The sequence below is a fragment of the Salmo salar genome, chromosome 13 (genome assembly GCF_965601325.2).
Source record: "Salmo salar chromosome 13, fSalSal1, whole genome shotgun sequence".
Taxonomy (NCBI): domain Eukaryota; kingdom Metazoa; phylum Chordata; class Actinopteri; order Salmoniformes; family Salmonidae; genus Salmo; species Salmo salar.
In genome coordinates this window covers 43627051-43642500 of record NC_138303.1, presented here as the reverse complement: position 1 = coordinate 43642500, position 15450 = coordinate 43627051, and the positions used below count along the sequence as shown (strand labels likewise).

Sequence of the window (15450 nt, the reverse complement as noted above, 5' to 3'; positions counted from 1 at the left end):
GTACTGTGATATACGCAGTTTTGCTATTCCAGAAAGTGACGTTGCAGGCGAGCTCAGCACTGCCCCCTCTCACTGACCGGGGTACTGCTGGGTGCCATTAGCAACTCAATTACCCTTATACAGTTGCGGCCAAATATATTGTCACCCTTGCACTTTTCTTTAATAATTCCCCATTTCTTCTAAAATAAGTTGACAAAAAAAAAAACTGTTGGCCTTCACACCTTGTTATTGGATTTTCAACATTGCAGAACCAACTTTTGTAAAGTTAAGTTTACAATTTTTATTTAGAAAATAAAAAGACAAAAGTATTGGCACCCCAGAGCTAGTACTTGGTTGCACAGCCTATGGCCAAGCTAACTGCCAACAAATGCTCATTGTAGCTATAATGAGCTTGGTACACCTTTCTACGAGCACTCTTCAGATGACCACATTTCAGCTCTAGCCATAGGTCATGGATGTGATTCAGATCTGGACTCGGGCACTGGCCACTCCAGAACAGTCTAGCGTTTCATCATGAACCAATACAGGGTGCTTTTGATGTGCGTTTGGGGTCGTTGCCCTACTGGAAGACCCACAGCCTTCAACAGACAGATTATGGACACCGGGTTGAACATTTCATCAGATCTAGCACACAGTCAAGGCGTCCAGTCCCAAAGCAACGCCACAACGTTATCGAGCCTTCACACACACACACACACACACACACACACACACCTTAGAACGTTCACGCGTACAGAAAAACACGAGCACTAATATTAACAGCATACAGGCTAATCTTTTGATTGTGTTAACTGACACCATTAGCCTATACTGCAAGGATCTGATCTTTTCTTCAACAATCCAGGAATGAACAGTGGTAAGGGGATGAGGCTAGTGGGTCAAAAACCCAGCTTTACAACACTGTACGGCCTAGTTCCTGACGAGCCAGATATACAGAGCAACGCCACCATAATGACAAGACAATAGACTCGAGCATACAAATTCCAGACTCGAGCATACAAATTCCAGACTCGAGCATACAAATTCCAGACTCGAGCATACAAATTCCAGACTCGAGCATACAAATTCCAGACTCGAGCATACAAATTCCAGACTCGGGCATACAAATTCCAGACTCGGGCATACAAATTCCAGACTCGGGCATACAAATTCCAGACTCGAGCATACAAATTCCAGACTCGGGCATACAAATTCCAGACTCGGGCATACAAATTCCAGACTCGGGCATACAAATTCCAGACTCGAGCATACAAATTCCAGACTCGAGCATACAAATTCCAGACTCGAGCATACAAATTCCAGACTCGAGCATACAAATTCCAGACTCGAGCATACAAATTCCAGACTCGAGCATACAAATTCCAGACTCGAGCATACAAATTCCAGACTCGAGCATACAAATTCCAGACTCGAGCATACAAATTCCAGACTCGAGCATACAAATTCCAGACTCGAGCATACAAATTGACTTTTCAAAATCTCTTGCCTCAAGTAGGTTGCCGGTGCTTTCAATCGATTTTCTTTTCAAAATGACTTGGAATTTATTAATGGTCCCAGGTCTGTTGTGCCGTCTTGCCAATGACCATAAGAGCACAAACAGATCAGGGATCAGGCTATAAAGAAGAGCGTGCATAAATCATGGAGGGTTTCCATTGTGGAATGGGAGCAGAGAGGAGCACTAGGACACTACCCTGACCCCATTCTCTTTCCCTGTCAATTAAACACTAGCGGGGAGATTATATGAGAGGCCATGCCCCCTAACTGGCCTCTTAAGTCCCCCGAGAGAGAGAGAGAGAGATAAAAGAGATAGAGAAAGAGCGAGAAAGAGAAAGAGCGAGAGCGAGAAAGAGAGCTGCCGGAAGTTCTTTAAATCTGCAGAGAAAAGCCTCAGCAGCCCAGTAACACAGAAGGCAGGGCAAAACCTGGCTATAACCCACTCCTCAACCTCCCACACCTAGCTCCACCATATTACCCTGTCAATCAAATGGATTGTACTGCGATAACTTCCTCCCTTGCCTGCCTCCTACTCTGGCTCCCTCACTCCCCTTGTCAACAACTTCTGGATAATTCTTTGAACACAGCGAATGACAGAAGTGCGCTTTGACACATCAGCACAAGGCTAGGGTCCACTTGGATTGCGCAAGCCGGCAGTTTGTTCAAGCCAACACTGGGATGCTTGTGAAATGGTGAGGCTTTTCATGAAATTGGGGGGCTCACACACACACACACACACACACACACACACACACACACACACACACACACACACACACACACACACAAACAACGTGGCAGCAGAAAGTTCTGGCAAACACACTGTCACTGGTGTGTGTGGTAGTCCATCCTCACGGGGACAGATGGACCAGTGTGCTCGACCGGGGACAGGCGCTGCGGGTCATGTCTCGATGACATCATCGGCGGAACGTTGTGCAAGGCAGGGAATCTGTCCCTTTAACCTACTTCACACAAATGTCACTTCAACTCTTATCTTCCCCCCATTTCTGCTCAATGTGTTCCTGCTAGAATTCTAGTAAGCCGAATTATGAACACATAAAACTAAAGCAGAATTATAAATGCATAAAACCCAAAAAAGAGAGGCCATATCTTTCTTTGTATACGATAGCTAGGACAGTGTGTACCTGCCAGTTCTAATGTGGACTGGTCTTTCCAGAGCCCGTTGGTGTTCTAGGATGTTGGTCCGCAGAGATGCGTTTGTTTGGCGTCAATATTTGTTGTTGGGAAACGCACCAAACCAACAACATGTCCCAGTATAATAGAAACACCAGGACATCAACATTTTTTGACTAATATCACTCAATCTCAGCTTTATGAATCCTCTGTTCTCGTCCTTTATCTCTCCAGTTCCCCCCCAAACTGTAATCTCTTCTCTTTTCCAATAAACACAGTCTTCCTCCATCAGCTGCTTTAATGAGATGGCCTCCGTTATCACAATGGCTCCTCTTCTCTCTGGGAAAAAAAATCATTAATTTATCAAATCAGGCCCTAGAGGCCCTAAATCAGTCCAGGCTCTGAGGCCACTTCCCCGGCTCAGGCTGGCAGAGCGGAGCATTTATCCAGACAGCCAACCAGGCCGACAGAAAGGAGGAGAATCCCATCATCAAATCGAATCCCTGATATTAATTAGAGCCATAGAGAGGACATTATTGAGGCTTCTCATTGTGGAACCAGACAAAAAGATAAGAGCCACACAGAGGGACAGACATTTTGTCGGTCTGAACTAGCCTCCTATTTCCTGGCCAAAAGTAATGCACTATATAGGGAATACGTTGTCATTTCGGACAGCTATTGAGTTCATAGTGTCGCATTGTGGAACTAGACAGAAAAGGAACACAGTCACTGGCTGCAACAGGATTGGCTGGCCCAATGTTCTGTAGGAACTAGGAAGGACCCCAGAAAGCTGCGCGCGTGTGTGTGTGTGTGTGTGTGTGTGTTACCTCGACAGTGTGGCCCCTCGTCCCAGCCGTCAGTGCAGTCAGGGCTCCCATCACACAGCCTGCTCATGTGGATACACACATCTGTCCCCAGACACTCAAACTCATTGGCCGGACACCGGGACACTCTGTGTGGACCTGCAACACAAAAACACACAGCAGACAGACACACACATTAGTCCGAGATCAAATGTACCACAGGAATGAGAAAGTCGTAGGATGGCACTCTGCAAACACGACTACACTTACAAACATCAGCTCAAATGCATCCTCAAAACGAATCAGGGACTTCAAAAAAAAGCTGCCTTTTATTCCCCCCCCCCAAAAAAAGGCTGTGAGTGGAGGGTACATTTCCAAAGCCCGGCAGATGTTTAAAAATGTTTTCAAAAGACGAGCACATCTTTAAAAAGGGTAAATCAGAGTGTCACTCAGCCAGTCAGCCTCAGCCAGACTGCTATAGAGAAGTGTTTAGTGTTAAATAGGTCCTGCCAGGCTATAGCCTCACCATTCATTGGCCGTGCTGTGATAAGTAGTGGACTGACGGCAGTGTATTAGGCCGACAGGGCAGGAGCATCTAGTGGTTTGCGTTTCCTTTGTCAAGACTTAGGCCACACGCTGACTGTACAAAACAGCTCTGTATATTGCTTAAAGGTCTTTGTGTTGCCACTGCGCTGAGAGGATCTTAGAGCTCCTAGCTAGGCTGCTAGCTAGGGATTGGACAATGTTTTTTTGTTCTGCTCTTTAACTGAAAATAAACATGTCAACGCAGCTGTTCCCGCAAGCACACAGGGTAAGTTAGAATTCAAAACCACATCCCTAACAACGAATGTCAAAAAATGACGCTTGTTAGACGGGACCAAAGTCCTGTGTACAGGGAAACATACTGAATAAATAACTCCATTTCAGACAGGAAGCCTTTGTCATGAAACAAAAACAGTGACAAAGGAATATTGTATATTACAGTCAATGGTAAAGAATAGCAAGTGGTCTCTCTCTCTCTCTCTCTCTTCCTCTCCAGAAGAAACTAGGATTTCTCATCTGTCTCTCTCTATTTGCCCCCCCCCCCCTCAATTCAATTTAATGGGCATTATTAGCATGGGAAACATATGACTACATTGCCAAAGCAAGTGAAATAGATAAAACAAAAGTTAAATAAACAAAAAATGTACAGTAAACATTACACTCACAAAAGTTCAAAAATAATAAAGACATTTCAAATGTCATATGTCTATATACAGTGGTGTAACGATGTGCAAATAATTAAAGTACAAAAGGGAAACTAAATAAACATAGGTTGTATTTACAATGGTGTTTGTTCTTCACTGGTTGACCTTTTGTGGCAACAGGTCACAGATATTGCTGCTGTGATGGCACACTGGTATTTCAACCAATAGATATGGGAGTTTATCAAAATTGGATTTGTTTTTTCAAATTCTTGTGGGTCTGTGTAATCTGAGGGAAATATGGGTCTCTAATATGGTCATACATTTGGCAGGTCAGGAAGTGCAGCTCAGTTTCTACCTCATTTTGTGGACAGTGTGCACATAGCCCGTCTTCTCTTGAGAGCCAGGTCTGCCTAAGGCGGCCTTTCTCAATAGCAAGGCTATGCTCACTGAGTCTGTACATAGTCAAACATTTCCTTCATTTTGGGTCAGTCACAGTGGTCAGGTATTCTGCCACTGTGTACTCTCTTTGTAAGGCTAAATAGCATTCTAGTTTGCTCCGTTTTTTTGTAAAATCTTTCCAATGTGTCAAGTAATTATCTTTTTGTTTTCTCATGATTTGGTTAGGTCTAACTGTGTTGCTGTCCTGGAACTCTGTGGGGTCTTTTTGTGTTCGTGAACAGAGCCCCAGAACCAGCTTGCTTAGGGGGCTCTTCTCCAGGTGCATGTCTCGGTAGGTGATGTCTTTGTTAAGGAAGGTTTGGGAATCGCTTCCTTTTGTTGTAGAATTTAACGTCTCTTTTCTGGATTTTGATAATTAGCAGGTATCGGCCTAATTCTGCTCTGCATGCATTATTTGGTGTTTTACATTGTACACAGAGGATATATTTGCAGAATTCTGCATGCAGAGTCTCAATTTGGTGTTTGTCCCATTTTGTCAAATTCTTGGTTGGTGAGCGGACCCCAGACCTCACAACCATAAAGGGCAATGGGTTCTATAACTGATTCAAGTATTTTTGGCCAGATCCTAATTGGTATGTCAAATTTTACGTTCCTTTTGATGTCATAGAAGGCCCTTCTTGTCTTGTCTCTCAGATCATTCACAGCTTTGTGGAAGTTACATGTGGCGCTGATGTTTAGGCCGAGGTATGTATAGTTTGAGTGCTCAAGGGCAACGGTGTCTAGATGGAATTTGTATTCGTGGTCCTGGCGACTGGACCTTTTTTGGAACACCTTTATTTTTGTCTTACTAAGATTTACGGTCAGGGCCCAGGTCTGGCTGAATCTGTGCAGAAGATCTAGGTGCTGCTTTAGCCCCTCCTTGGTTGGGAACAGAAGCACCAGATCAGCAAACAGTGGACATTTGACTTCAGATTCTAGTAGGGTGAGGTCGGGTGCTGCAGTCTGTTCTAGTGCCCTCGCCAATTCATTGATATACATGTTGATGATGGTGAGGCTTAAGCTGCATCCCTGTCTCACCCCCTGGCCCTGTGGAAAGAAATTCATTTTTTTGCCAATTTAACTTCACACTTGTTATTTGTGTACATGGATTTTATAATGTGGTACGTACGTGTCGTCCCCCCCCCCCCAACACCCCTTTCCATCAATTTGTATAGCAGACTCGCATGCCAAATTTAGCCAAAAGTTTTTTGGAAATCAACAAAGCATGAGAAGACTTTGCCTTTGTTTTGGTTTGTTTGTCAATTAGGGTGTGCAGGGTGAATACGTGGTCTGTTATACAGTAATTTGGTAAAAAGCTGAGAATGAGGTTAAAAGAGTTTAAGTATAGCCAATTGGAATTTGTGGTCTGTATATGTTATCATTTAGCATACCATCAACCCCACAGGCCTTTTTGAGTTGGAGGGTTTGTATTTTGTCCTGTAGAGAGACAGCGAATGACAGAGTGAGCGAGAGATGAAAGAGAAAGCCTTGCCTCCTGTGCAGGAGAAGAAGAAAACATTAGCTTTGGAGTGTTTTACAAGGTTTGGATTTCATAAGAATAGTTGAAGGTTCTTAATGTGTTATTTTCTTGAGGTGAGGTCAAGTACAACCAGGTGTTTGAAGTTCTAACAAAAACTAACATCAGACTAGCCAAGCCTACTGCAGAGGGAAAGACCTGCATGGGGTAAAGTAGTATTAAAACGCCGTCTCCCCCCAAGGTAAATTCATTCTGAAGTCACAATGCAATAACAGATGCTTCTAAACAGATTATCTGTCATAGACAGTGGATAAAACACGCTTCAAGTGCCCGAGGACATCACTAGTATCCAGTTTGAAATGCATCCTTTTCATTTACGAGCCGTTACGACTTACAGCCACCACAGAAACATCTACGTAGACTGTGCTCTACTTCAGCATAGTACTACACCTGGCTCAGCACCAGTGCCGCAGGTACCAGAGCCTTTAGATAGAATGAAATACCTCAATAGTATTTGAATGAAGACGCAGTTCTACCACAGTAATGCGCCGAGCTCAGCAATGGAACAGCAAGTGGTCTTAGTTAGACATAATAAAATAGCTCAATATAAATCTCTGCAAGTAGATTAGCCACTCCAGGGGACTGCCTCATACCCAGACGTCCGACCATCTTGTCCTCTCAAAGCTCCTGCTTTACATTCAATCAACTCTGAGCCATTTCACAATTAACTGCAGGATATGGAATAAACTAGCAAGCCCATAGAATGGATCTGTTTGGCAACACTCCAAACCAGGTGCAGGACACATTGTTGATTTACTGTTGTCCCAAACAGTTGTCCATTGAAATCAAAAGGAAAAGAATGGCCTAGGAAAAACTAGATATAGCAGGTAATAAAAATGTCAAAACCCTTTCTAAGCCCGAAAGGTCTGCGTAAGACATAAGAGTTGCAGGAGGAAAGTAAACAGAGAGGAATTTAATAGCAGGGAGCGGGACACAAGGCAATCATACCGGATTACACAGTGGCTTTAAGATGAGGATAATAAATGATGGCCTCTGGCCTGTCTGTTACAGTCTGGGAAGTTGTTGGCTGTCTATTGAGTGACACAGACCAACTCTCCCACACCACACAGGCAACGGCTGCCTAGTGACTTCCTTCTTGATCTGTCAGTGGCACCGGTCAGCACATTGCTGTGCAGCACAGTCAAAGGGAGACTGATCGAGAGCTTCCGGCCTTGCCTTCTGCCGTCTCGGTCTCTATAAAAACACAATTCTGGTTCAAAGCCAAGACAAGCATTTCCTACAACATTCTCGCGATGAAAAACAGCTATATTCCTTATAACAACCCGGTATCAATTAGCATAATGTGATCCCTGCGACTATTTTCTCTCTGAATGTTGTAAGGCTCATGCTTCTTAATGAACAACTGTTACAGATGAGAAAGTATAGAAAATACAACAGACAGGGGAGTGCAGTGTGATCACTGCACAATACACATTGTTTTATTCACAACCCATTTCTGTAACTAATTATTCTCCATTCCATTCCAATAGCATAAAGTCGTGCGCGTGTGTGCGCGTGTGTGCGCGTGCGCACGGGGCAGCCTGATCCTTGGAGAAAGACAAAAGGGGTGAGTCAGAACAAGGTATGGAGCCGATTGTAGCAGTATGCAGGGCTTCATGCATTGAGAGCTACTGAGATAAATTACATCTCCAATACCCCTGACTGCTCCCAATGAGGGATAATTACAGCAATCGAATGAACTCCCTCATCACCTAAAGTGATGATACTAAATGGAAGGGGAGGGAATCCTCGCTGTTTCTTTAGGGATGTTAATGACTATGGTCTATAGATCCAGTCTAAAGTGAGGATATCTGTTTCATTCCATGCATCTCTTTGTTCCAGATTCAGATGTGATCCAGGTGTGAGATGAGACTAGGCTAAACTATACCTTCCCCCTAACCACCTCAGACTCTTTCACTTCCTTCTGTCACCTCAACCAACCCCTACTACACCCCCCTACCCCTCGTCCCCCTTCCCCAGCCAGTGTGGTTACATAAACACCATAAATAGTGATCCCCGGTCGCGCTTTTTTCCTCAGTATAAAGGCCTGGGTTTATTCCCGTCCTTCAGGGGTCCGTGGCTCCACTGCCAGGTCTCTGACTCCCATTCAGACTGCTGTCAACTGTAATGAACATGTACCTCAGGCAGGGTCAAAGGCCTGGCTAGTGACTACACCGGAACCAGAGGCAACGTCCCAAATAGCTCCCTACTCCCTACATAAAAAGACACCACATTTGACTGAAGTAGTGCACTATAAAAAGGAAATATGGTGCCATTTGAGACGCATTAACAGTGTACCATAGAGTAACTACTCAGTACAAACATATGGGTGGTCTGCCCTGTCTGACCCTACAGTACCAGACCTATAAACACAGCTCTCGTAGAGAACTTACACACCGAGGACACTTGCCTACCGGAACGAATGAAATCCTCCGTGGTGCCAAATCCAGACATATGGAGGTGACATTTAACTAATACGTCCAGTGATCACAACTGTCAGAGAGGGCATAGGCTCCTGCAAAACACTGTTATAACTCTTCCGACAAAGTGATTTTGTCTGAGATGGGGGATTACATAAACATAGTATTTTCAACAACATTATATTCAATTCTGTAAACTCTCTCCCAGACTCCCACCTCGTCTGAATTAATAAATAGCAGGACAGCATTTTATAAATGTTTCATATCTCCAGAGGTTGTTATAAAGGCAGGATATCATGAGGATCTCTCTACGAACATATTGTCAGACTTTTCTTTACAACTTCAGATACAACAAAAACAGTCCCTTTGAATATCTCCTAAAATAGCATTGGGGGTGATAGTGGTGAGTCATCCTCTGTTCTCTTTTCCTGGCTGGCTGACTAACATGTCTGAAAGGTAGGGGAAAAAACTAAAAACACAGCGGCAATTACACAAGAGAAAAGACTGGAGAAATTAGATTTGAGGACGAGAGAACAGAGGCTTGCTTGCTATGTCTAGATAGTCAGCATGGGTGTAGAGTGGAGAGAGAGATAGAGGGAGAGGCGAGGCGGAGGGAGAAGCGGGGGGGGGGGGGGGGGATGTGTGTGTGTTATAAGATAGCACCAGAAGAGACAGAGGGAAGACAGAAGCGCTGCCTGTCTGGCGTGAGAAAGCCCTGTATTCTCTGGCTACTGACAGGCCTTGGAGGGTGAAGGAGCACCGGTCTGAGGGATTTACAGGGCTTTGCTCCTTCCTCTGTGGAAGTTTGTGTGCGTGTGCGCGTGTGTGCCTGGAAGCATCTGCACCTGCTGCCCCTCCAACCTCTACAGCAGCCCCTGCTAACGGGACAATGAGCACACACACGCACACACACGATGGGCAACTGGAGAGACCCTCCCCCTGCCTCGAACAGTACAAGACCATCTCTCTCTAAAGGGATTATTTTAGCTTTAGAATGCAAACCCACTTCCTGAATGCTGAATACTACTGTGCGTCCCAAATCACACCATACCCCCCATATAGTGCACTACTTTTCACCAGAGGCCTATGGGTCCTGGTCAAAAGTAGTGCACTAAATAGGGACCAGGGTGTCAATTGGGACACAGTCCTAATCGGGTCGTTTTCTGTTGTATAAAAGACCCGTTTCCCCTCGGATAAGCCATTCCGACACTCCTTTAGTTCACAGACGTTTCCTCCACTGGTGCCTCCATCCCTCCACCGTTTCTCCCCACCACTCCTACATCCCCACCACTCCTACATCCCCACCACTCCTACATCCCCACCACTCCTACATCCCACACGTCTCAGCCCTGTGTGGCTCAGCTGAATGTGGGTTCCATTCCCATGGGGGACCAGTACAAACAAAATATGAACATGTATGCACTCACTACTGTATATCGCTCTGGATAAGAGCGTCTGCTAAATGACGAAAAATGTCCACCATTCCCTCCAACCCTCTGCTCTTTCCTTCTTCCCAGGGGGAAGAGTCAGCCGATGCATGACAGACAGACGGCTCAGACAAACGGGGGCCACACACAGACACACAGCCTCCAGTCGGGGCTCAAGTGCACAAGATGTACAGATAACCTTGATGTGTGGCCTTGCCGCCTGGGGCCTGGCTAGCTGTGGCCTGGCTAGCTGGGGCCTGGCTAGCTCGGGAAGCTTCGGGGAGCTGATAACTCAATCACCCAGCTCTCCTCGGAAGCTTCAGGCTACAGCATCCTCCATAACCATCCACCTCCAATGGGGCAGTGAGATTGTGTGTGTGGGACTGTAATAATACCACAGTATGGACACATCACTCCTCTCTGAGCATCTTTATCCTGTACAGGCACAGACCCATCAGCTGTCATTGTCAATATTACATTCCATCTGTCCAGGCTGTCATTCCACTAGAACAATTACGTAGAGATATAAGCAGAGATGGAGCTTTTGAGGGGGTCAGCTAGGTGACTTTAGGGAGGTAGTGGTTGTCTTGGAGCACGGTGCCCCCAAAGGAACAAGGAGGGGTTGGTATTTCAGAGGGCTAGAGTGCCTCAATAGAACTATAGGGAGTGGCTGGAAGTTAACAAGTGCTAATTGACTATAGTTTTCCAGCTCATTTTCTCCCACTGACTCAATAGAAGCTGTTAACATACCTTCTGAATACAAAGGCAAAGCGATTTACATGATTCAAACGCATCTCGAGCAGCCCATCTTGGACATTAGCATGCTAAACGGCGAAAAGGGCATGGAGAAAGTTGAACACAGAACTGCGGGGAAGGGTAGTAAATCGTTGCATAAAGTGGCTTAGGTTGGATCAATCAAAGAGGGAGAGAGGTTCTCATCTGAAGAAAAGAGAAAGTGCTTACTTACTACAGAGGCCCATTCAAACATCTGGTCCCAGTTGCTGCATTTCTGAACCAAACCACAATGAATGTGGCTCTGGCATGGCATCACAAGCACCTAATTGCACACAGACTTACAGACGGTTTTTCTTCCGAGTACTTTGCAGAGATCTCAAAACTAGCTGGAACCACCATGATGACATAGCAACTTGCATTGTAAAAAAAGAAAAAAGAAGCTGAACACTTGAATGTCCGCAGTAGGGTTTATACCAGCAGTATGTACCTCACGAACAACGGCAGAAATACATTTCAACAGCGTGTTTGGTTCCTTGTATAAAACGCTTACAAAAAGACGCAGCAGTCCTCAATTATGATTCGGTCGGATGTCATTCACGCAAAACACTTTTGTAAGCGTTTGGCCCATCCGCTTACATCAGAAAATAACAGAATCGAGCTCCGGACCTGTAAAACGTCCTAACCTCATAGTCCATTACACTACAGTATAAACCATTATCCACACAACAGAAAGAAACTGGAAGAAAAGCACGGAAATAAATACATTGGGAAATGCATAAGTGGGTATACGCTGACGGTGCGCTATAGCCAAACAGTATATATTACAGCGAGGGAGAGACAGGGGAGCACACTGTAGTTTCACCCAATGAATTTATGTTTGATTTTTGATACTCGCCTACCTGAAATAGATTCACTTCTTCTCTCAAAACACAAAGACATGCACTCAAAACACACCCACCTTCCTACCCCACTTCATCAACCCAGTGTGTTGTAAGAGTGCATAAAGTACGTGGATCCCTGGTTGATCCTTTGGTTTCGCTCTTCCTGTTCCTGTCTTCCTGTACTGTGCCATTAGAGGGGATTCCTGAGGTAAGACAGACCCGTTATGTAATGATCTGCTACAAACTTCAAGGAGAAGACAACTTTGTACGCCCCCAGACACACAATCTCCCCATCACAACAGATTCACTTACCGTACATTAGATGAATAATGTGCAGTTTAAATAAATGTTTAGACAAAAAAAAAAAGCCTTTAGAATCACAAAAGGAAGAATACAGCGAGGAACATGACTCATTGTAGTTCAGGCCTGAAGGCTGGTGTCACTGTGGGCCACTTCCTGAGCCCTGGCTGAGCTGAAGGACACTTGAGGTGAAGTCTTATGTTTCTAAACAATAGGAAGCATGCAGTGTTGCACTGCATGGAGGGAGCCCACAGAGAGGGGTTTATAGGGTCACACCTGGAGACACAGGCCTGTACACGCAACGGGCTGATGGTTGTCTGGGAGCATTGACGCTCTGGGAGGGAGGAGGAAAGCGCGAGAGAAAGAGACCGAGACGGAGGGAGAAAGAGAGGGAGAGACAAAGAAAAAAAAGAGAGCGATACAGAGACGGAGAGAGAAAGAGGGGGGGATCCTGATTACGGGCCCTGTACCTGGCAACCTGCCAACCTCCTGGCCTCCCCCCTCCTAAAAACGGCCCCAGACCATCAAGGTGACCGCTGACCCCCCCGCTCCTCCTAACAAGGCTGTAAGAGAGAATGCCCTACAGTGACTCCCACCATCAACAACCATCACCACTACTGTATGCCAGAGCCCTATGTTAGCTTACAACCTCTCGTTCCTGCCTCACTAGCTCTGTCTGCGTCAGATCTGGGTTTAGATGGTATTTGTTTTGCTACAAAACACTTTAACTGTGCTTGATTGAGCTTACCCGGCACAATGGAACCAACAGAATAGTCCCAAATGTGTAAAGACTGCCCATCTGGCAAACAGACAGGCTCAATCAAACACTCAAAATTATTTGAAAGAAAGCCAATACTATTTGAACCGATGTCTGTCTGAGTCTGTCTTTACCCCCCTTGGGATGATTACAGTGTAGGTAAATGACAGTGCAATAATGGCAATTACAACCCCAGACAGACAGACAGAGTGAGACAGACAGAACAGCAGTGGAGCACTGCTATCTTCCTGTAGGTTTAGTTCCTGGGCAGGTTCCCAGGGTTGTGGATCAAAACACAATGATCGTCACCAGACAAACCCGCACGCTTTCCGTTAAAAATCCCCCTCCGCCTGCTATTAAGATGGCCTGCAGGTGAATTTATGGTGATGGTTTTGCTGCAAGGACTATCATTTGGATTACTAGTGGTGGTATTTATGGGAAATCCGGCGCGTTAGTGCTTGTAGTTAAATACACAACCACTACGACTGTGATATGTGGTTGTCCCGCCTAGCTATCTTCAAATGAATGCACCAACTGTCAGTCGCCCTGGATAAGAGCGTCTGCTAAATGACTCAATGTTAAAGCCATGATGGTTTTAGTTAAGTGGTCGTTGTGTAGGGGTTAGTGGGTGTAATGTTCAGCATATGAGCGCTTGGATTCATATAGCCTGGTCCCAGATCTGTTTGTGCTGTAAAGTCAACTCCTATGTGACAATGACTACAGGAGTTGTCAAGGCAACAAACAGATGTGGGGTCCAGGCTATTGGTTTTGTGTGTGTGAGTGTGAGTGTGAGTGTGAGAGTGAGAGAGAGAGTGAGAGAGAGAGAGAGAAGCAGGGGGTTCCTTGTTGCTTTATTTCAGTGAGTGGAGCGGCATTTTCCTGATGATATATTGACCTACTTAAAGAAATAAGCAAGGCCCACATTGGCAGACAGGCTCGCCTGCTCAGTCCCAGCGTCTGATTTACAGTACAATCACTGAGTACAGCACCAGGGTGATCCGGCAGAGAGAGAGAGAGGTTGAACGACAGCCAGACGACAGGAGATAGGCAGGCAGGCAGGCAGGGAGGGAGAGAGAAGGGGGAGATGGAATAATGATGGCATCTGATCTATGGATAGAAATATAGAACAGCAGAAACAGGGGGGAGAGGGAAGGGGAGAGAGATAGATACTAAGAGGGAGGGAGAGGGAACGAAAAAATGAGAGAGAGCGAGAGAGATCAGACACCATAATTCTTCTATGGATAGAAAAATGTAACAACAACACGACAAGGGAGAGAGAGAGAGGGAGAAATAAGAAAAAGGGAGCAAGAGAAAAATAGAGAGAGAGAAGTGTGTGTGCGAATTGAAAATACCTTGGGACACAATCTGCTAGTTAGTAATTAACTGGAACGGGTTATAATGCTGTAATTACAGTACTCTGATTCCCGACAACACACCCACTTGATTGTACTTTGGTCACGGGGGAGGCATGTCAAAACCAAACTATTGGGAAAGAGCAGGGAGTTGTGTTTACACCCCCTGACGTTTGAACTAAAAGCTCTGTGTAGAAAGCCAGATCTCTGTAAAAGAGACTGAGTGTCTGAGTGTGTTCGTAGAGACAGAGTTAAACCTTTACATTCAGTAGGCAACTAAATGTTCCACTTTTGGAACAAAAACAACGAACGCCTTGAACTCCTTTTAAATACATAGGTTTGTTTACCCCCCCCATCACCTTTACGGTGTGAGTCCAGTATGGGCACCCTAGAGTTACTGCCCCCACAGAGCAACAGTCACTAGCCAGGAGGTTGGCAGCCATCATGCCTGATCCCTGCCACTCATTGTCATGTTTGGCTTGACAACCACCCCGATGGCGTAGAGCACAAACAGATCTGGGACCAGGCTAACCAGTCATTCCTGGGTTGATACTCTGTGTATTTTACTCCTAGTGTTCCTTTGTTATTCGTTTTTAACTCTGCATCGTAGGGAAGGGCTGGTGAGCAAGCATTTCTCAGTAAATTCTACACCTGTCGTATTCGGCACGTGTGACAAATACAATTTGATTTGAGTTATCCGTAGGCCGTCATTGTAAATAACAATTTGTTCTTAACTGACTTGCCTAGTTAAATAAAAGGTTAATTATTATTATTTATTTTTTTTATCTGTCCTGTTCTGTTCTATTGCTGTTCTGGCATCTCCACTGCGGTTTTATTTTCCTGGAAAAGGAGAGTCAACAGAGAACGTTCAACCTGTCTAAGAGAGAGAAAATCTACACAGACCGCTGAGTTGATGATATAACCACATATCTGTCCTGCTCGTCAGCCTAGTATAGAATTCTGGACATCCCCACTGACTGCCTCC

The 15450-nt window shown here is 45.3% G+C and overlaps 1 protein-coding gene across 2 annotated transcripts in view; it reads right to left on the bottom strand.

Annotated features, from left to right (window-relative positions):
* Nucleotides 1-15450, bottom strand: part of LOC106567057 (low-density lipoprotein receptor-related protein 1) — a 138972-nt gene that overhangs the window by 81073 nt on the left and 42449 nt on the right. For both annotated transcript variants that reach the window (XM_014135894.3, XM_014135895.3), the window contains exon 3: nt 3456-3590. In XM_014135894.3, coding sequence (XP_013991369.1) covers nt 3456-3590 — 135 coding nt within the window. The remainder of the gene's footprint in view (nt 1-3455; nt 3591-15450) is intronic.